The 23430-nt window shown below is 39.1% G+C and overlaps 1 protein-coding gene across 14 annotated transcripts in view; it reads left to right on the top strand.

Moving 5' to 3' along the window:
* Positions 1-545: 545 nt before the first annotated feature.
* KCNMA1 (potassium large conductance calcium-activated channel, subfamily M, alpha member 1) overlaps positions 546-23430 on the top strand; it is a 523274-nt gene continuing 500389 nt past the window's right edge. For 11 of the 14 annotated variants that reach the window (XM_010567822.1, XM_010567820.1, XM_010567818.1 and 8 more), the window contains exon 1: positions 546-1002. In XM_010567822.1, coding sequence (XP_010566124.1) covers positions 670-1002 — 333 coding nt within the window. In that variant the 5' untranslated portion in view covers positions 546-669. The remainder of the gene's footprint in view (positions 1003-23430) is intronic. The other 3 variants (XM_010567824.1, XM_010567816.1, XM_010567815.1) reach the window with 2 other exon arrangements.

Below are 23430 nucleotides of genomic sequence, written 5' to 3'. Positions count from 1 at the left end.
AGAGGAAGGGGCTGGACTTGGAAGAAGACGAGGAGGAGGAGGAGGAGGAGGAGGAGGAGGAGGGCGCGCGCGCGGGGGGGACCGAGTATCGCTAATAACAAGTTAAAGACTAATAACAATAATAACAGACCACCTCCGGGAAGATCCGCGGCGGAGGCTGAGAGATCCCCGCTGAGGCCAGCGGGGTTGCCGCGCTGGGTATCTTGGAGAGACGCTCCGAGGCATCAGTTTGTGGTGGTGGTGGTGGCGGCGGATGATTTTTTTGGGGGTGGGCGGGGTGGGGGCTGCGAATGCGGGAGAAGGAAGGGGTGGGAATCTGAGGAGGAGACTACCTTTTTATTATTATTTTTAATTTTTTTTTTTTACATTATTTTCGCCGTACGAGGAGGACGCTCGGAATTCACCGGCCTGTCGGCTCCCGAGAGGGACCCGGGGATCGCGCGGCCGCTTTTCTTCGTCGTCTTTTTTTTTTTTTTGCCCGTTTGGTTGGTTTGTTTGCTTGCTTTGATTTGGGTGGTTGTTTTTTTATTTTGTTATTTTCATCATTTTCCTTTTTCCGCTGAGCAGCAGCGGCAGCAGCAGCAATATGGCTGGTGATGGGTTTTTTGGGGGGCGCTGGCGGCGGGAGGAGCTCTCGGAAGCCCCTGCGCGCCCGGCTCGCTGTTAGCTATGGCAAATGGCAGCGGCGGCGGCGGCGGCGGCTCCTACCCGGGCGGCAGCGGCGGCGGCGGCGGCGGCGGCGGCATTAGAATGAGTAGCAATATCAACGCGAACAATCTCAACACAGACTCGTCCTCCTCCCCCGTCAATGTGCCCAAGATGGATGCGCTCATCATCCCGGTGACCATGGAGGTGCCCTGCGATAGCCGCGGACAGCGCATGTGGTGGGCTTTCCTCGCCTCATCCATGGTCACTTTCTTTGGGGGACTGTTTATCATCCTGCTGTGGAGGACCCTCAAGTACCTGTGGACTGTCTGCTGCCACTGCGGGGTCAAAAACAAGGTAACTCCCCCTCCCCTTCCCCTCCTGGTGCCGGTGATGGTTTGGTGCGGTGGTGGGGAGGAGGAGGAGTGGGAGCCCGGCCTCGTAAACCAGGACACCTGGGCGAGGTGGCCCTGGAGGAGAGGCCGTAGGGCTGCTGCTGGACGGCAGCGTGCTGGCTGCTGCTGGGGCAGGCTCGCCGCGGGCTGTGGGGAGCCGCAGCGTGCGGAGCGTGGCTGGAGGGCCGAGGTGTTGGGTGTAGCCCCGAGACGTGCCCCCCCCCCCGCCCACCCCAGACAGGGACACGCTCGTTTTGGTCCGGTGGCACGGAAGTCACACCTGGTGTCTGCTCGCCCTCTTGGCGAGGCGCGCGGTGGGACGGTGGGTTCAGGAGTTGATATGCTCCCACGGGACCGCATATGGTGGCGGGGTGGGAGTGTATTCGCTGATCCAAACTCTCAGTTCTCTTGTGGAATGAGAAACTTTGGCAAAATTGGAAAGGTAAACTTCCCACGCAAGTAAATCTTTTTAAAGCTAGTTCCGCTCCCTCAGAACCTTTGACGCTTCTGTTTGATAAACTAAATCTAGCTATCTAGAAGTATGAGTGCATTCGTAAGTAGCGCACTAGATCAGCGTTCTTTTAACCTAAGTGCGAAATCTTTCGGGCAACCTCTCTGCCCCTTTGATTTTTGCATGTGACCAGCTGGAAGAAAGTGTAGTACATGAAGTAAGGTCAGCTCCTGGTTCGAAGGGTCTCTTTTCAACCCAAACCCAAGAACTTGCTCAGGTCCAGACTTTCATTTTTGTTTAAGACAAATGAGATAGAAAGTATTAAGACTCTGTATTTGTGAAAGTGGATTTTGACAGACCCCAAAATAGAGCAGCAGCTGGAGTTTCTCCCCTTCCCTTTTCACATTTTTTGGATTACAAATGGAATAATATCTGCTTCAGTTATTCCTGGCACAGAGACACCCACAAAAACACACACACCTTTTAATATATGGTTGCTAGGTTGCTGGCTTGCTTTGACGTACAGTGAGCTGTCTTCCCCTTTCTCCTGTCCCCTCCCCCCTAAACACACTTGATACAGCGCATAACCCAGCTGTACGAAGGATCTAACTCTTAGGGGAAACCAGAAACAAAGTTAGAGTGGGAGAAATTATGGTACTTGTTTGTTTGTGTATTTGGGTTTAGCGAGGTAGGTGTCCAGTTCGGATTGCCTAAACGAACCTCCACATGCCAGTTGGAAGTAAAACAGTTAGAGTGAACTTGGCCTATCTATGGAAGAAGTGATTGCTAGAGATAAGGAATAAGTAAAAGCTTTTAACTCAACCTTAAGTAAGCATCAGGAAACCTGCCAGGCAGTATCACTTTTCTATAGGCATTTTTTATTTCCTTCAAAACCAAACCTGAACTTTCTTAGACAGGTGCTAGCCAGGTATGATGACAAAGCTCAAATGAATTGGGGATAATAAGCGTGTCTTGTAAAATACCATTTCCTACAACAGTAAAAGGAGATTTTCAAGGATGGGTGGGTAGTTAAGACTTACCTTCAGTTTCTTCTGTGCCTATTTAGCATTTTCCTCTCCACATGGTGAGACAAATCTGCAAGGGCTGTCAGGGATCTTGATGAAAAAGAAAATCCAACAGGTTATCACCTCATGCTTCTTCCCTCGAGAGAATGAAAAGTTAGAGACTTATACACAGCCTTCATACGTGTAGTGTCTGATAGTCCGTTGTTGGGACATAGTCAGATCAATTAATTTCTTAACCAGTACAGAAAGGCATATGCAAATTGTCTTTAAAACCTCTTAGGTTAAATGGATATCAGTTTGCTAAATAACAGGTATCATCGAGGGGTTCCAACACTTCCAACGATCTGACATATTGTGGCTATGTCAGGTTGTAAGCTTTGAGTTTATTTCATGTTTGAGACCTGAAGTAGCTATGTCCATGAATATCATTCCCCAGGGCAGGAGGATAAAGGACTCTGTAGGTAGGGGGAGATATATGTCTCTTTTTAGATTGTATTTATTCCACTTGCAAGGGTTTTCCAGCCTCTGATGAAGAAGAACTTTCAAGGGCTTATCCTGCATTCCTTACGTGCTAAAGCAGGGAATTGGAGGGAATTCTCTGTGTGTGAGGAGTAACTAGTTATTGCAAAACACTTTTCTAGTATTTAGGGTATAAAGGCTAACTGAAGTAACAACTGGAAATGTCTTAAACTTTGCTGTTATCAAACACATGCTTTGTGCTGCATGCTAACTTGGGAAAGGCTGCCGAGGCTGCGGGTGAAAAATGTGAATGCGTATATATGCTATGGCGACTGTATTGGACCTGCCAGCAAAAGCCATTTTACAAGAAGTAGCTCCTCCTGCTGTGGGACTGAAGAAGTTTTCTGCATGTTAGGACCTTTCTTTCCCTGTGCTGCCTCTTCTGCTGCTCTGCAGGTTGTAGCAGAGTTGGGTTATCCAACGTTGTCTCACCATCTGCCTAAAGAGTGGTCCCAGCGAGTGAGCTAAATGAAATCTTTCTCATGTCTACTTTCTGTGGCTTCTTATTGAATAATTCACATATACACGTGAATAATTCCCAGTTACTGTGCTAACACCCGTGTCTGTATATGTTATTGCAAGGAACGGCAAAAAGTTTCTTTTTTTTTCCTGCTGTATTCTAAGCACAACATTGTATTCCTCAGATTTGTCCGTGATTGTCAACTTGATTTTGGGATGTAACACTTTACATAGAAGGATTTAGAACATTTTTTTTCTCCCCCCCCCCCCAACTCATTGAATTTAAGGTTGGAATTTAAAAATGTGATATAAACAGTTTAACACTTTGTGGTATGAAATTTCACTAGAGTGTTTTGGTTTTTTTTTTTCCTTGGAGATAAGAAAGTCAAGATACTGTAAGTCAATAATATGAAAACTTTTGGTAACAGAATGATAAACATTGCCCCTTAAAATTCCATATCTAATTTATGTTATCATACATAAATAGAACATTAATATTAATAATGTACTAAAAATGATTGCTGAAGTTTTAGGATTTTTATGCTCCATGCTTGCTTTGTGAGATGACATTTTTTTTAAAATCCGTCAAAAAGAAAAATGTAAATCTCGACTTGTGTTGTCAGTGTTTCATGTAATGTGAGAGTCATTACAACTGAAGCCCTTGTATTCCTTTATTTAATATGATACATAATTTTAGATGTAATTCTTCCAAAATTAGCTACAGTCATATTGCAGAGATTTAACAAATGCTGTTTTTCTCCTCAGTGTTTACATCTACATTTTTAGGAATGCTTAGATACCGTTAAAGAACGTGTCTTCTCTTTGCTTTTTCTTTGTCCCTTGACCAACTCATTCCTGTTTGTGTATGGGAAGTAGAATGTCAGACTGAAATTCAGTGGGCTGGACTCTGACACCATTAGTTGCTCTTGTTTCTGGAAATAACAGAAAAAGAAAATAAATATGCATAGTGAAGTACACAGTGCACACAGTGGCTAAATGCATGTTATACAATCTGTAGTTCTTCTGATTATATGGATCTGCAACTGCATTTTCTATGCTCCTGAAGGGCATTTTCTACTGACATTATCTGTTAACTATCTTTTGGCATTGAATAAACTCTTAAACAAGAAGAAGGAGCAGTGGAATGAGAGAGCACAAGTTCGGGCCACAGCCAGCTCCTGAAGCTGGCCAGTGCAGAATGAAGTGAAATTTGTATCCTTCCAAAGAATGTGATACTGGACCCTATATCACCGCTCCTTGGTTCCCCAAAGAGTGGTACCTCTTATCTACCTCACGCCTTCAGGGCTCTAGGAGGTAGAATGTATTGCTATGCTCCCATTGGAATGATTTCAGTGTTTTGAAGACCTTTTCCTCCCCTCAACCCAGGACTCGTAAACATAGAATGAAATTACATTGTGATTATAGATAGCAGTTGCTAGTCTGAAATTACAAGTCATAGTAGTCTTCTTTAATATTTGTCTACATATTTTGGAAGTTTAAAAAACTATACAGTGCTAGATTTGGTCAGTAGAAACCAAGCAACATTCCCATTTGTTTTGAATAGAAAAATGCAATTTTTACTGGAAGTACAATATTTGCAGAAGTCTTCTTTGAAAAGTTAAGAATTTTCATCCAGACCTCTAAGGCCTGAGAAAATTTGTAAGTGGAAGAATTTAAGTTTTCCCTAAAAGAAGCAGCATTTCTACCGAACTGGCTCTCGTATAGCTAGGTTTGTTGATTTCCTAGCATACTTGCATAAATGTCCTCTCCAAATAAAAATTAAAGAAACAAAATAAAACCAAGGCACTATATGTTGAGAAAAGTATTGAAAGTACATGGGAAGGCGTGTGTGGACATGTAATGCAGGAGATCCCTTCATTTAAGTCTGTATGTGGAAACCTCACCTTGACTCTCTCGAAGATGTACTAAGCAGAAGCGTATGAACAACTGGAAGGCTCAAGGGATTAGCAGCGGGCTGTAATGCATTTCACTCGTTAGTCACATGTGCAGCCTGGCTCAAGGCACCGAATCCTTCCTGTCTCATGGCTATCAGGTGGTCTGCGCGTAATTACTCTGTGAGCGTCCCACCGGACAGGTTGCTAATTAAGAGATGGACATGGTGGAGAGGTCAAGGACCAAAAGAAAAGGTACTCGCCGCTCTTTGCGGTTGGTGTTTCTACAAGCGAAAAAAGGCACCAGTATGGAGAGGTGTGTGCTGCTGTTTTCCACGCTGTGGGAAGGAAGACACTTTTGGCTCTCTGGAGCTCATAATGGATTTCACATTTTATAAACACATGCTAAAATTGGTTATGCATGCAGAAGAGAAAATGCATGGGCGAGGATTTAAGCTGTAAACTGAACAATCTCAACCAAAATGTTATTTTGATGCAGTATCATACTTATTTTCAAGGCTTTGCAGCGCATACATTTGAGGAGAAAATCTACGCTCAGAAAGAATTTGCAGCTCTCGTGCGTTTGCAAATCTGTAAATGCTGGTTGGAAACCATTAGATTTCACAATTTTTTCCAGTTTAGCTCAATAGAAGAAATGCCGGTAACAGAGAACAAAAAGCTTTTAAATAACAGTGATCTATGTCCGCAGTTTTGATGTGGTGGGATTTCTGAATGCAGAATGAGGGCAGTTTACAGCCCCAGAGATAGAAACACTGAAAATTTAGAGCGCGCTAGTCCTGAGTATAATCTCTACAGGGACAGGACTTAATGATTATAATTTAAAAAGCAATGATGGTCCGTGTCTGTCCTGTACTATTGCAAGAAAGTGGATTGTCAATCTTAGTCATTGAGTTTCCTTCCTGGGACAAATCCTAAAAAGAAGCAGTAATCTCTAGTCAGCAGGCAAAATACAGAGCAATGGTCAGTGTTCTTTCAGAGATTGGCTCTGCTAGTCTGTGGAATCCAACTCAGATTGACAAAAAATATGTAAATTTCAGGGTTGACTTGTAATAGTTCCTCAGCAAGATCAGGCTGTAGTTCAGCAGCGGTGAGGCATTCTGTAGTGTGAGATTGTAGGGCAGCAGTTCCAGAGAACCTGGTGAGATGTAAACATAGAATAACTCTAGATGAAATTAGGGGATGGGGTATCCTTTCAGTTCTGTTAAACATACCTAGTCATATTGCATAAAATTATGTATTTTACATGTATGAAAATTATGGAATTATCAGAGGTCTGAGAAGGACAGGGTGAATACAGCTTGTGGAGGTTTTCTAAGGGAAAGATTGCTGAAACATTATGTGTGGGTGTTAATGGTTAAAAAATATTTTTCTCCCCCACATATCATTTCAGTGACAAAAGGAAGGGGACTATACTTTAAAAAGCTATCATAAAATGCTGTGTTTCTGTAATGAGTTCAAATGCTGCTACATGGTTGAAGGCTTAGAATCACAGACTATCTCAAGTTGGAAGGGACCCATAAGGTTCATCGAGTCCAGCTCCCTGCTCCTCACAGGACTACAATGCCTGACTCTTCCACCCACGCTGTGGAGGGGCTGCAAAACTCCGTTAGATCACAAGACTAGACTGGCATTTATGCCAACTTTACACAGGGCTAAATACACTAATTCCCAATTAGATTTCATGGTTTGTTTAGTGTGAGCACTTGGTCCATGGCACATAGGTCACCTTGGGTGACAACGGAAGGTGGAAGTGCAGCAGAAGTTTGCTAGCACTTTTACCAATACTATAGCTGGATGAATAAATGAGAAGGAAAGATACCCATCTTCCATGCCTGTCAGAGATGTATTGGTCAGGAAGGGCTCACTTTGAATCCTGATGGTATTTATAGCCTGAGAATACATTGGGCTTGCATCTTTGAGAGGAACACTTTATTCCCATATATAGTATGCGTGGTTCTGTTTAGATGAATGTGCTGCCACTGAAATGTGTTGAGTTCAGTTTGCTTTGAGATGATGTATTGCGTGTGTTTGTCTGTTTGAGAGTTATAGAAATGGAGAGCATTATCCAAAGCCTGTTGAAATAGAGGGAGGCAGTCCTAATAACTTCAATGGTTTTGGACTCAGGCCTAGGTGTTCACAGCGTTCTAGATGAATCAGATTTTTTTTTTTTACTGATTCTTATGTTAACATTTTAAGCTTTTAAAAGCTTTTTCCTTTTATTGTAGCGAGGTGTATTTACTTGGCTTGTGGCCATTATGTCTGGGATTTCAACATTAGAAACATAATATTTAAAAGTCACACAAGGTTATGTTTCCATTCCAGTCAAGACTTACACCTTCTGCCAGGCCCCCCCTTGAAAATCAAAATCTGAGGGCTTGAACTGCTGATAATATCCTATTATGGCATCTCTCCTGCAAGCTGATGTGCAATGGTAAATATTGGCTCTTGTTTTAGAACCGCAGTAAGAACACGTTTAGTGGAACTGGCAAAGGTCCCTTGCCCCGTGGATCACCTGCAGGACAGACACGCATGTGCAGCTGCAGCCCTGAGTCCTGGAAGTCCCTTTGCATGTCCTTAGTTAGTTTCACTACCTAATTTAAATATCAGAACTGCTGATGTATAGTGGAGAAAAAACCCCAAATCTCATCACCAGGCCAGAAGAGTATTGAGAAGTACTGTAACATCATCAACAACTGCAGCATAACACAACAACTGGGCCAGAATTTGAGTGGCTTGTCACTATAACTGTTAGATACAGGTGTACTGTGTTGAGTTTTTATTGCTCTTTGTATACCAAGGAATAAATTTATAATAGTTTTGTTCCGCTTTGTCCAAGCAAATGCTGACTAAATATTTGGCATTATCTTTCTTGTTATATTTCATTCAATTTTCATGATATCGTTAACATTTTTATGTAATAGTTTAGCTCTTATTTGTTAAACTAAAAAGGTGACTCACTTCAAATTTGCTATTATTAATGAGATTAGCACTACTGGTGTTGGGTTCATTTTCTGTTTTAAGTATAGGGGAAACATTATTACTGATAATGTCTTTTTAAAAAACCTGTTTGCAAATGGTGACCTTAATATTACAAAAGTAAAGTGAAATATATTAGAGTGATTCTTTGTTCAAGCATCTTGTAATTTTTTTCTAGTATGAACTCTATTAAACTCGTTTTAGTTGTGATTTATGCATGGGTATTCTGGGGGACAGAAATTACTTGAAAAGGGTTATTAGCTTCTTTGACCTGTAATGGTCATGGCTGGTATAGAGCACTTCAGATGCTTTCAGATACGGTGAATCCTTTGGCTGCAAGTGATTTGACATCACTTTTTTGAAAGTGAGTTTGCTGATCAAGAGGCAGATGTTGTGTGATGTTTTTACATTTTCTAGGTTATCATACTGTAAATATTGTTTCATAAGGAAGCTGATAAACTCTGCTTGGGTTTTACGGACCAAAGGAAAAATCCTCCTTTTTCCTTTTCCTTTTTAGTCACAAAAACAGCCTAGTTAGGAGAAAATATCGCAGGATCTGTCTGTATGTGGTGCAAACATTTTTTCCCCATGAGAGAATTTTTTTAACGCTTTGCTTATACACTTCTGATAAATTGATTTTGTTATGTGGGAAGTTTTTCCAGCTTTTTGTGTTAGTTTTCTTCTGTTCTCGATACATTTGTATCCAAAGTCTTCTGATGCCTTCAGCATCAGAAACAGTGGACTGCGGGGTTTATGTTCACATTATTTTCATATCACTTAAGGCTCTCAGCTATAATGCGTACTCGTTTCCTTTCTTCCTTTACTGTAATGTTATTTTTCTCCTGTCCCCAGGATGAGGTTATAGTCACCATTTGTTATGTTGCACTTTTTTTAGAGAGACGTGGATTATATGCTTAGGGAATGATGTCTTCAGTTGAGAGAGGGTCTGGGTTTTGGTTTAAGGTCATACAAAATTTTACCTGACTAAATGCTGGTTTTACTCCTCTGACTATGCCTTGTATGTGTAAGTTACAGTGTTGTCTTTTCATGAGTCGGAAGAGCAGAATTTGTATCATGGATCTGTTGTTCCTAAAGGAAAACAACACTAAAAACTTAACAGTTTTGATATTTGCAAAAATAATTTTCGTTGCTTTGCCAGAATGTGCCCCTAGGATATAATAAAGTTTTAATTTACCAGAAGTGGAAAATGCTGTCCAAAGTGTGGAGCTTTTACTCTGCCTCTATGATTTAAGTGATAAAATGTTAATGTTAACTTAAATGATATGTGCTGTAGGAAAACCTTGGTATCTTTGAGTTGCCAGCTGAATGATAAAATGTGATTCCAGGAGTGGAAGAAAAGAACATTTGATTTTTCTGATTTCCAGTTGATGGCATTTTGTTTGTTATTAAATTATGCATAATTTTAAAAGAAAACTCACACACAGCAGTTGTTTAGGTTAATATGTGGAACTTAGGTCAAGACTTGCACAAAACAGCTGTTTAGACACCAAAATTTATATTTAAGATCTGAATAAGGAGTTTGGTTTCAGAATCAGCGATAATTTCAGATGGTTTCAGAAAGAGGTATTATTGTTCTTGAAAACTTACTTTCTTATTTAGATGTTGTCAATGAACATAACAGCTAAAATCCAGGTACCTTTTTTTTTTAATGTTGACGTTACACATCATGTTCTTTACTTGAGCAGGGTTTACCTAATCCCCTGGCTTCTCTTCTCTGTATATATAAACATAGGAGAAGGCACTTCAATATTTGTAAAGTTACACGCTGTTTTAAAGCTCTTTAAAGCAGCAGTGTCTCTTGCATTCACATCTAATACTCTGATTTTCTTTTACCTAAGAGGTTGATACACATCCACAATCAAAAATATTTATTTCAAGCTGATTGCTTTTAGAAATAACTTTAATAAAAAATAAGTTAAAAAATAATATTTTTCATGCCCCCATATTGAAATTGTGGGGGTAATCAAAAGATGTTATCATTTCTATGGCTACAGTTGCTTTAATAAAGCTGCATATAAACTTTTGCCTTTATTGGCTGTCTATGTGATAATTTGTCTTTGGGTTTGTGTTCTTTAAAGTGAGACATGCTAATGGCTTAAAGTGAATAGATCTTAATCTTGCTCCTGTGCCAGCCGTGTACAGAAGTAAAATGTATCCTTACAATTGATTACAGAAACTGTATTTAGAAACTTTCCTGTCTTATTAAAGAGCGGTTGAATGAGAGAATGTATATTCATAATTTGTGGAAGTGGAAAACAGTTCAACCTCTAGGGTGAAATGTTTACTTATTTTGTTAAACAACAAAGTACACCCAGAGTTTCATAGGCTTGTCTGTTTGCTGTTTATACACAAAGGAATAGGATATTCAGTTTTGAAATAGCTAATGTTTCTGCCTGCAACAGCTCAAGGGTACTGCAGAATAGGCTCCAGACTCGTATCGGGTGCAGTAAGAGAGTAAACTGGCTGAGTTACTCATTGTTAAAGTCCTTCACTAATGATCAGCCAGGGTATTGCTAAGTCTTGATAAGAGGTGGGTCACATCCCATAACGAGTTGATTTAAGGGGTGCGGGTGGGTGTGTTGGAGGGCGAGGGGATGGCGCACAGGGCCCCGGTAGAGCTCCAAGCTGTTATTCAGCACTCCCTTCATTCTGCTGCACCCATGGGCTCTTGAGATGGTAGGGAAACACCAATTTGGTTTAGAGCATACCTGATTGCATGATTATTTCTGTGAATGTGTCTGAGCCGCATTATGCAGTGTTTACATCTACTTTCCCAATCTGACCTAACGCCTGTTGAAGCTATGTTACATCACTTACCACTTCTTAAAAACCAAATTTAATCTATCAGAGCAATTTAAGTGTTTTGGGACAGCAGTATTTTTTATTTAGTTTTCTAACGCTGGACTTACCATCCTGAGGTGATGGTTTGACAGTGCTAATAAATGCAAACTTTAAAATCTGAGACGAGATTCTCTGCAAGGTACCTGAGCTGTGTTGAGGACAGGCTGTGACTGTCAGGTAGTAGTAGCTCCAGATCCTAAACTGTTATAAATGTTTTTAGGCATTTCTACTGAGCTGAAAGGAGTTCATAGGTAAAAGTTGAATACTGAAAAGTTTTAAAAGTGAGGTTGTTTCATTATTAGCATGCTAAATATTAATTTCATTACATCCTTTGGTGAATACAGTTTTGTTCACGTCACCATTTTAGCTGGATGAGGAATGCACTTTTGAAAGTACACTGGCTTTTTCAGCGTGGTTAAGTAGATTCCCTTCAAGTGAAACTATGTAGGAAGATGAACTCCAGGAGCACACTTGATCTACTCCACCTGTTAATGGGCATGCAGTCCCCACAGCTGGGATAGATTAGTCTTGAGGGTATAAATACCAAAGTACAGTACAGGTAGAGCTTTTATGTTCTTTTATTGTGTCTTACTCCTTATGAAGGTAAAGTTAGCCGTGTTTTTAGGAAAAATCCTAGATGAGCTTTTTGGTGAGCTTCTGGCTTTTTTTTTCCCCTTTCTTTTTTTGGTGTTAGGTTTTTTTTTTTTTTTTTTTTAAACCATCGTACAGTGTACGTATAGCTTCTTACAGTTGCTCTTCCAGAGAACTCTTTCTTTTATTATGCCATAACTCTGACTCCAGCATTAAGCTTGTGCTCATGGGCTTTGTGTTTGTGCCCCGGCTGTGCTGGCCCGGACAGGCCGCTGTGGGTGGGCAGGCTGGCTGCTGAGGATTGGATGGTGAACCAGCACGTTGGCAAAGATAATGGTAAGACTGTGACTTTGGATGACATCTTACTGCCTTAAAATTACCTTTTTTTTCTTTTCTGTTTTATTCATCTTATGAGAATTTTGGCAAGTGTATGAAGTCTGTATAGATAAAGGTATTACTTGCCCTGGCTGAGGAGGAAGAAAATGGGTTTGGGACAGGTTGTTTAAAGCTGTTGTTGCTTATTTGATCTAGTCTGAGACAACAGGTGTTAGAACTTGGTGCCCAGACTGTATTCAGGGTGCTTTTCCTGTCACTGAGAACTTGAGCTTTGGAGCTCTTATTTTCAAAACGTTTATGAGAAGTGGGGAGAAAGGTAGTGATAGCTTCAATTAAAGGTAAAAGTTCTAGAAAAGCTGCTGGCAATATAAGCAGACTTCTAAGGACTGTGTCTCATGTATTTATATTCTCTCAGCTCAGTAAAAAATGTTTATGAACAAGAAGTAGAGGAACCATTTTAAATGTGGGCTTTTTTCATCAATCTGTTTCTCAGATTGAATCGTCTTCTCTTTGGGGCAAATAGTTTTGGTCCTGGGAATGGATTGTTTTCAGCAGTGAATGTAACACTAGTTTCTGTTGGGTTGTAAAATACTCTTTGGATTTTAAATGGTGTGCAAGTGTAGGCTATTGTGTAACTTCTATAGAAAAAACATAATGCCTATGACTTTTAAAACTGAGGGCTCTAACGGTTATAGGGAAATAAGAATGTGCTCTGAGAGCTGGTGGAAATGACAGTTCACTTAATCTCAGAACAAATTATATGGCTTAAGACCATAGCAGTGTTTTGGCCTTTAATATCAGTGAAAGTAGAGGGCTCTTCACCCCTGTAATTAAACAGATGTTGGTCCCTGGATGTCTGCTTTTACATGATCAGCTTATTTTAGTTTCTTTGGGCTCATTTCTAATAATTTAAAAGAATACCATGTTAAACTAAAGTATTAGATCATTCTTTTCTTACAGAAAAAATACTGGTTTAATTTGGTACAGATCTGGTAGAAAATGCTGCATTGATGTGTAAAGTATTTAAAAAAAATTCATTAGATTCTTCAGAATTTAATTATAGGTTGTTTCTATTTGTATTCTGGCCTCAGGCTTCTGATTAGGTTACGTAGTCTTGAGGTGATGCTCTTTAAGTGTGTCACCAGTCTTCTGAAGGTGAAAACCTGAGATTCTTGTGCAGTTGTGTGACACTTGGAGCTAAAACTTTATGAAAAGGTTTTAATATCAGGAGAGATGCAGGGTACCTGTTATGGAGACAGGCTTTGGAGAGGTGGCAGCACTCATTGTAAGCTGGTTTGTGTTTCACATTGATACATTTGAAGTAGAATTCATTCGTGTACTGTGTGTCAATGTTTGTGCACCACTTAAGTTCCATTTAGGGGGCTCAAAAGCTTATGGTTTTTGTAGTGCTTTCTGCAAGTGGGAAAATTCATTACTAGGGCTCCAGGATATTGTTTTAGAATGTTCCACTCTATACAAGGAGCGTTGTGTATTCAAAATTGGACTTAGCAACTTAAAAGGTCTATCTGAACTATTTTTATTATTGTAGTATTCAGAGGCCACACGGTTTTGCAGGCTTAGTTCTGCCAGATCCTATTACCAGCTTTGACAAAGGGGCGATCCTCTGCCTCATGCATCTTATGATCTGAAAGCAGATAATACGGAGAAATCCAGGAGAGGAGGAGGGTTGTGAAAGAACTGGTTTGCCCCAGTCCATACAAAGCAACCTTAGTGATCAAGATAAGCAGATGATTTCATTAATGTACATCCATCTACTCACCCCGTTTCTTACATTTATGAAGGCAACAGGGTTTGTGAGTCCATTAGAGCAGTTACTATTTTTAAAGAACTACAGGTGGTTTAACTTGCTGTGCCATACTAAATTCCCTCTTGAAGATTTATTTTTTTACATAAGCAGAGAATTAAAGGAAAAAAAAAATCTTTATTTTGGATGAATGAAATTTTAGCTGTAGTGTATTGAGGAATTTGTAAGAATAGAAAAATAACATGGTGGAGGGAATCGAAGACTGATGACAAGAAGGGAATCTGCCTAGTTCAGTATGTAACATATGATATTTGCTTTATTTATATGCAGACACTTTGAATATGCTTGCTCCATTGCCATTAAAAAAATGAAACAGTTTTTGAGTACTCATATCCACACTGGATTTAAAGAATAATGTTACTTTTAGAATCTAGGAAGGTTCCCAGTTAAACATATGCTTGTTGATTATACTATTTTTAGCTGCTTTGAACAACACGTGTTCTCCCCAGATACTTACTTGTGAATGTTGTATTCTGTTCTTAAAAGGAAAATCTCTCTGTGTCTAGATTCTTTTTCTATATCCAAGAAAGGAAAGAACCAGGGTTCTTGTCAGTACTTTGCTGCTTCGCAATCCTAGGAGATGGGGTGAATTAATTAAATGGAAAATGGATGCACCTGATGGTGCTAGCAATGAAACAGGTGGAAATAATCTGAGCCAGAATAAACATATAGTGCATTACATAACCCATAATGTAATTTGTGACACATCACAAGCAGAAGACAAACCTTGGTGTTAGGCTATTTACTTTTTGTGTAGTGTTGTTTTTCAGTCAAAGGGTTAATGTGGTAGTTTGAAATACTTGTTTCTGTTGCATTGCTAAAAAGCTAAGGTTTTTTTTTCATTATTAATAAGACAAATGTATTTAATCCAACCTGTAAACAACATACAATTCCCTGTATGGTTTGCTTGACCTGTTTAAAATTTGGAAAGCTATTATCCAAACTAAAAATTTTGAAAGGCATACTGCCAACTCAGTTTTGCTCCCAAATTTATGTTTGTGTAAAAAGAATACAAAATCTCAATGCAGACATTTTGTTGCCAAAATTACCTTGTTCTTTAAGTTCACTGCAATGCTTTCAATGTAGTCATTGCATCACTGGGAATAGGAATGTACAAATGACTGTAAAAATTGAATTGTATTACCTGATTTGGGAGGCATGCAAAAGGTAAGCAGCATAAATGCTGAGAAGTGAATTAGATTAGAAAAGAAATGGCAATGAAGAGATTAAAGGACGGTGTCTATTTGCAGTGCAGGGTTTGTACTTTGGCAGGGCTCCTTAGCACACATTCCGTTTTTATTATGGCACCAGTTAGACATGATTTCTGTGTCATTGCCTATGTTATGGAGCGTGTGTCTGATAGACTTCTAATGCACAATCTTTGGGGAAATATATTTCATGAGGGCAGGGCAGGTGCCTGGGCCTTTTGGCATGACTTTAAAACAAGTGGAGAAAGTAGGCCATAGAGTTTTTTGTGAACTTAGGAGTTTAGTAGCTAGATCTCTATCCAGCTTTAAAAAAAAAAAAAAAAAAAAATCAATCTCATTACCTGCCTTTAAGTCAAATTCCATCCTTGTCTATCAATTTTTTTCAGCATCCTCTGTGCCTTTATTTCTTGCTGCTTAAGTTTCACTTTTTTTTTGTGTAGTTTAAAAAACCCCAACAAACCATGACAAGAATATTTCATATGTAGGTTGGAAGGAGATTGTTTCATTTGTCTCACTTGAATTTCCAGCTCTCAAGTGAAGGATTCTAGGTGGTTTGTAAGATTACATAAATGTTGGTTGTCTTTACATAGTGGAGAGGATTGCATTCCATTTCTGATAAATAATTTTCAGAAAAATATAGTTCTGCCAAAATTGCAATACTTATAAAACTGTCAGTTTAACTGGGTTTTATTAACTGAGGGAAGGGAAGAGATGATACTGAAACTCTTTTCCTTTTTTTTCTTTTTTTGACAGGAAATAAATATTTGACTTTTTAGTCTTACATTTTATTTCATATTGTAAAGTCAAAACCAAAGCCAGTTAATAGCTTGATTCACATTCTTCTTTCAGGAATCTTGCTTTGACAAGTCTTTATAGTTTTCAGGAGTTCTTTCCATATTAGAAGTTAATTTGTTGATCTTAAAAATCTATGCAATATATCAATTCTGCTCTCTGCCCAGCTGTATTCTCTGAATGTTTCCATTCCTAGGGTATGGCTATATAAATATGTATGTGTAAAATACATGTTTTTATATATATATATATAAAAAAATGTGACCAAGTCTTTTATGAACAATTACACCAAAGTTAAACATTTTTACAATGTGCTGGTTTATTAGAATAAGTGTGTTATGCTCATTTTAATGTCTGTAATAGATTGTGGAAAGCATGCAAGAATAGAGAATTAAATATGTTTCGCATTTGTAGCATTACGATAAATTCTGCAAACCCCCTCAAGTCAATTGATTAGATGACAATAAGGAGGGGTTTAGCAGCTAAATGACTGCAAAAGCTGTGGTCAGCCATTTAATCTGTTGCATTGGCTTTTAATAATTCTTCTGTTTTCTTATAATTGTAGATTTGTTAAGAATTTTATGTGGCTTATTTGTTGAAATAGCTGTTGTAGCAGAGGCACAGAAGTACGTTGTAACAGGCATACTTACTGAATGATGAGCCCTTGGGAAATTTAACACAGCTTTTCAAGACTGCAGTGAAAGAAAGAAGTGGCAAGATGTGAGCAATATACATCCCAGAAGTAGCTGGTCTTTGAGAAGACAGTGAAAAGAATGTGAATATTGCATAATTTTTTTGAGTGCTCAGTGCATTTATGCCTTTCTAGGCCATTGCTACGCTGTTCTTTTTTATCAGTGTGCCTGTTGGTGTGTTACAGAGTTCACTTAATTCTTCAGTGCAGTGTTTTTCACTTAGCTTTTAATGCTGTTTTCTTTCATCCCACCTGAAGTCTATGCTCTCAACACAGAATGAGGTATACATGGCGATAAATTACATAGAGGCTATTATTCCATGTTTGGAAGTTACTGTTTTATTCCACACATTTCCCCACCCCCCTACCCCCGCCGGAGGGGAACATTAGAACATGGAGGCCTGTTGCTGTATCGAGTGTAATTCATAGTTCCTGGTTTTGAATTTTGGCAAGACTGATTACCAGAAGTCAGAGGAGGTTTGATGCTGTTTCTGTAGGTTTACATGAGAAATAGATTGATGATAGCCCAGGCTGTTCTACTTTGCAAAGAGAGGGCCGAAGTAGCTATTTGCAATATACATGGCAGGCTAATGCTTCATGTTACTCAAAACTTCGCTACTCCATGGTGTTGGTCAATTGAGTTGCAAAATGCATGATACATTAAATCACAATATAATGTAGCAGTCTTACTTCCAAGATATGTGCCTTAAGGTTTTTTTTTTTTTGTCCACAAGAAAATTAAATATCTCACTCCCTTCCTCTATTGCCCTCTTTATAAGTGTCATGAGTACTTCACAGAGCATCTCGGTCTGAGCTGAGCTAGATCAGAAATAGATTTAGGCCAGGACGGAGACTTCCAGGTTGGAACTGGTTGATCAGTGTAGCAGAAACAAGCAGTGCCCTGTGGTTTAAAGGAGCTCTGAAGTCTTGAGCTTCTAAGAGTGCCGAGATGTCTGCAGTCTGATTTCAGTTGGAGCTGTGAGTGCTCAGTTTTAGAGATAAATTACACCTTAACTGGTTTTTAATTTATCCAGATGGCTTTCTGATTACCTTGGCGCTGTACAGGGTAATCCTTTTATCCTGTTTGGGAGAAACTCTGTTACTATAGAACTTCAGAAGTAAACCTTCATTGTGTAGGTACTTAAAATGTAGCTCAGTGACTGGATAATGGTTAAAACAGAAGTTTTCTACTTTATCATTTCCTGGTAAAAAATTGAGGCTAACAAAATTCCTATAATAATTTTACATACTGATAGTAGCAGCAAAGTGATTAAAAAAAAGCTAATGCTTTCTCTCTCAGTGCGGTTACTGGTAGAAATTGATTTTAGAAGTTGTCAACAAATAGGTTTTGGTCACTTCAAATAGCAGTTTCTTACAACTTCTACATGTGGTTGCATGGAATAAAAAGTAGTGTACTGTTTTATCACAGCCCACTAATGATACTTCATAAGTATGCGCTGTGTAAGTGCTTCTCGGAAACTCCTGTTTCTATCAGTCTGGAGTGAAATTTTATACAATATCCACGCAGTCAGATGCTACTGAAAAACTTAACTTTTGATAGCATTACCTGCAGTGACTTTTATTCTTGGATACTTCTTGAGATTTTAATCCACAGAGCCTAGAGCTCTCTTAGTTGGGATCTTTGTGTGTGTGGCATTTGTACAAATGTAACTGGTGAATGTACAGCCAAAAGCATTCAGAGGACTTTATTAGTGCAGATTTAGTATTTCTTTTTAGTTTGCTTTTATCTTTCATCTAAATTACAGTACTGTGATACAGTGCATTAAGAGATGCCATATAAAAAGCTGCGCTGTATTGCTTTTGTTCACCACTTCCTAGCAGTTTTATTTTTCTGGTTTAGTGGCTAAACACTTCTTTCTTTTTGTCTGAGTCATTTTCCAATGAAATACTTATATTATCGTAGACTTAAAATCCCCACTATTTGTGCAGTAAAACATCAATTCAGTTACCCACCCTTTTCCTCTCTTCACCCTGTGCTCTGTTCCTTTTGCAAAGAAGAGCTGTTCTGTGGCTTTGTACAAATACCTTCTTCTAGTATGTTGTCTTTGGATTATTTTGAATGAAAATCACACAGAGCTGGTGCATTCTCAAAGTAATACATTATAATATGCTATTTAGTGCCAGCACATGTTTGTGTGCAAGCCCCTCTGGTATTCTTCTAATGGTGTTGGGACCCTGGGGGTAAATTATAAGTTCCAGGTAGTGTGCATGCATTGTATAGGAACTGGAATGAAGTGATATCTGCCTGCAGGACTGTAGGGTGTGCTTATGGACATCCATCTAGCCTGGGAGCATCTTCCTTGGCAGCCTGTATATCACTTTGTCGAAAGAGTTGTAGGGTTTCTAATGTTTTTCTTTCTTCAATCATTACTCAGTAGGGGTCCTCCTGACACTTTGGTATGAAGTTTTATTACAGTACAGACTTAAATTAAGGCTCATTATTATAACAATAATTTCCCCAACAGTTCTTGAGTTGAAGTTCAGCTCTGTACAGGTTTCAGTAGATGAGTCCTGCAGAGGCCCTCTGTGTCGGGCTGACTGGCTGAAGGTCTGTCCTGGGAATTGGAGGTAGTAGAGGTTAATAGAGGTGTCTTCCTCATTCCTGAAGGAAATAGGACTTCTGAACCCACAGAATGTTACCTTGTTCATTTTTTTTTTTTTTAAATTCATCTAGCAAGTATTTTTAATCAAATCAAATCTGAACTTGTACTTAAGTCATTTTTATCTGTTAGGACTGAAACACTTGTTCTGTGATGTTCTTTCTGAGAACTCTCGGTTCATATTGAAGCTGCTGTCAGTTGACGTTCTTAAATCAGTATGAAATTCTTAACTGCGTAATTTATTACTGTTAGGGATACAAATGGGTTAGTGCCAAAGCCTGAAATCCAAATACAGGGATTTAGAATCCAGTCCAAGAATTCAACATAAACTCAGCAAATCCTTGGCCAGAACTGGCAGCTTTCCAGCACTCCAGGTCCAAAGCCATTCATTGTCATTGGTGACATTCTAGCATTTGAAAGTGTTAGCTGTTTAGTTATTTCAGTCTTGTAAGTCCCCTGATAACAGTTGTAAGGAGGTTAATGAGTTTAAAAACCCAAGAATGCCAGGGATTTTGTGAATCCCCGAGTAGACTGTTTCCAGAGATTAAATCTGCTCTTCATTTTAAAGAGAATCTCGGACTAACAGAAATTTTCCACAGAGATGAATAATTAAAGACAGAAAAAAACCAACCAACCAAAACAAACCACAAACATAAGTATTAAATATGCCTTACAGGGACTGGCATTCTATAGTATCAGAAATACTGTAATTCAGTATTTTATTTTTAGTTACATACAGATCCCAGAGGGTAATGGAGGATTATATGATGCTGGAATATTCTTTTATTTAAGATTTCATATTTAGCTCTGATAATTTCCTGTTTTTCTTTATTTTCCTTTGAAGAACATTCTTATTGAACAAGAAAACATGTCCCATAAGCTTAGGGCAGATGTCTCAAATTTTGAGTAGTTATATTTTTATTCCTTTTTTTAGTTTGAGAGAGTCCCTGCTAAGAAATGTCAAACAGTACATGTTTAATTAGTTGTTCTAGGATCACTATAAAATCTAGATATAAAACATCCACGTGTAATGCAACAGCAGTTGCTAAAATTTCAGTGTGTTACATAGGCATAGGAAGTTAGAGCTGGGCAACAATAGATCTCAGGAACAATGTGTATGGGTATGAAAAACATCAGTCATCAGTCAAGTGGAGCATAGCAGCTGTGTAAGAGCACATGGAAGCACTCCAGGAAAGAAAGAGGAGCAAGGAGTATTATACTTCACACAAATTTGGCTTCAGGTACTCACAGGTGTTTACCCAAAATGAAATTTGGCAAGAAGCTCGAAATTAAAATAATCTCAAACATAAATGCATGTACATAATTACTGAGAGTTGTGAATGAACCTAGAAAATAAGCCAGTTCTGTATTTTGATGAAGAGTCGAGTTTTGGAGATTAAAAAGATGAGGAATGTCAGACCATGTAAGAGCCTACAAAACATTCTTCACTTCTCCACCCCTGTATCTATTTCTCATTCTCTTTGTATCCCATGAACTCTGCCCTTTCAGCTTCTACGGAGGCCTCCTTTGTATTGCACAAGTAAGATCACATTTCTTCTTTACCGTTCCTGTGTCTGCTCTTCTGAATGTATGTATTGCACAACCTTGCTCAAGAGGAGAGAGAACAACCAACACCTGCCTACAGAAGACTGAGATCCAGGGGGTTATACTGTAGTAGTAGGGTATGAGAGTCACCCAGGGAAAGAACGTGCGTAGCTGACATCCCAGAAAATGAAGGGATACAGCAGTTTTGTGTGTGTGTGAGAATGCTCTAGCCTTGGAAAGGCAAAGCAGGGTACTGAATGGGCACAAGGAACGGCCTGAAAATATTCTTCAGGCTTCAGTAAACCCAACAATATCAGAAATAATATCAGTCGTAGGCCTGATTTATAGAAAGGTAAACTGCAATATACAGAGAAATTCAGCAGCTTTTGTTCTTGCTGTCTGTGCAAGGAAGCGATCAAAACTTCAGTAGAAAAGGAGTGAAGAACAGCAGCTATGCATCTTCATGGGGTGGAGTATTTTCATTAAAGGAGTTTGTCCTAAAAGGTGAGGAGCAGAGGGGGGAAAAAATACCAGCAAGTACCACATCAGTCAGGGTGATTAATTGCACTAAAGAGGGTGGGAGACTTGGATAGACTGTAGGCAGCTTGTTGCTAGAAAAAAAGAACTCTTCTTACATCTTCTTGGTCAGTGTCCAGTGCCCTCTTTTTATCCAGTGTAAATAGGAAAAGATTGTGGTAAGTCAGTATTGGTCTCGGTTTATCATCCAAACACTTCTTTCACTGACTTTAGTGGGAATTTTGCATTCTATCCAAAGTCAAAATACTTCTCCCTGGTGTTAGAAAAACAGTTCCTTAAACAGATTGCCATTTATGTTTCTTTAGAGCATTTGAAGGCTAGGGGAGTGCTGTGAAAATTCCACTTTTAAGACAGCCCTGGGGTATTAAAGGAAACAAATATTATGTGTAGTAAAATGAGGATAATTCAAGTCTACCACAGGAACCAGAAGTTTACTTTGTAAAAATGGAAGCTGAGATTATGTAATCATCGTATGTTTCTTGGAAACGCAGCTTTTTAAATGATACTTTTATAACCTTTGAAAGGGCAGCTGTACACAGAGGCTTTTTTTTTTTTTGTTTGCTTTTGATGAAAGGGCTTCTGAAATACAAATGACCTATGTAAATTCCAAGATAAAAGCATGAAGAAAATGGCTTGGTTTTACTCAAGCTTTAGGAAAGAAGGTAAGAATATAGTGTATTATGGAAAGAAGAGAAACCTGTATGATGCCAGAGTACATTGATGCTCCTACTTGCAGCTATCTCAGCTTCACTAGATGATTGGATTTTTAATAGAAGCAGATAAGCTTGGCACAGCTGTGATCCCACACTGAAATACAAGCATCACAGTATCTTTTTTTCCTCTATTAATCATAAATGTCAATGCCTTACTTGCTTTTACTTCGAAGTAAGGTAATTGGGAAGTCTGGTATGGCTTTTGATTCAAATATCACATTTTCTGGCAACTGGTAAGTTGGAGAGCTACGTAACTTAAAAGACTTTTCCATGTGAGATTTCATCTATTTCTGTGAATCTACCGCCAGTATCACTTAGACAAAATAAGCTCAGAGTGAATGAAAATCAAGCCTTGACCCTTATTTAGGCACAGGGTTTAAGTCTTTAAAGCATTGTGGTATAAGAGATGAAAGATATATTTAAAAAAAATAAAAAATTCTGGTGCCGTGGAAAAATCTTAAGTAAAAAAAGTGGCAGTTAAAAAACCTGCCTTGTAGAGTCTTACTATATGGAAATTCTTGGGTCACAATGTGGAGGCAGATACTGCAGCTGTAGAAGGATGTAAAATACACAGATGAGATTTACACCTTTATAGTCTTGAGCTCTTTTTCTGAGTGAATCACAGGTGGCAGAAGCACTCCCAAGTCCATTTAAGGCTCCGAGCATGGAAACTAAAGCTTTAACTGTAGATGTGCAAGTGTCCTGAGCCTCTAGAAATCGGGCTATTCAGCATGCCTATGCACCCAAACCAGCTGACTAACATAATTCATCCCTCACTTCCCATAGTAATACTTTTGGTGTAGTGGCATCTGCTGTTTTGTGGAGACCTAATGATGAAGTATTGGTGCTTCTAACATCTGTAGCCCCACATAACAAAGTCTTTGCATGTACAAAGGAACATGAAAACGTGTGCTTCCATCGAAATCACAGCACAGTGTGCTTTTGTGGATGAACAGTTACAGCTTTTAGCACTGGTTTTAGTGGGACAGTAAAATGACATGTTATTGTTTCATTCATTATTAATGTGTGAGATATTACCAGCTTTTAAATTTATAGTTGTCATCTCTAACAGTTCATTTATTGAGTCGTGCAAAAACCTTACCAAGTCTGTGGCAGAGTTAAGTTGTGGCACTCAGTGTAACTCAAACTACCTCTACTGAGAAATGTCAAATGGGTTTTTCTGCATTCAGTCAGGCTGAGATGATAGTGCAGTGGGAAACTGAAGTTGCTTAAGGAAATGGGAGGAAAATGCAGTCTTAATTTGAGGAGGTGGTAGTACTAAGTAGCTGAATATGATCAAGTTGAGAACTTGAGACATTTGCCCCC

This window comes from Haliaeetus leucocephalus, unplaced genomic scaffold (assembly GCF_000737465.1).
Source record: "Haliaeetus leucocephalus isolate CR32 unplaced genomic scaffold, Haliaeetus_leucocephalus-4.0 Scaffold229, whole genome shotgun sequence".
Classification (NCBI taxonomy): Eukaryota; Metazoa; Chordata; class Aves; order Accipitriformes; family Accipitridae; genus Haliaeetus; species Haliaeetus leucocephalus.
This window is presented reverse-complemented; position numbering and strand designations above follow the sequence as displayed.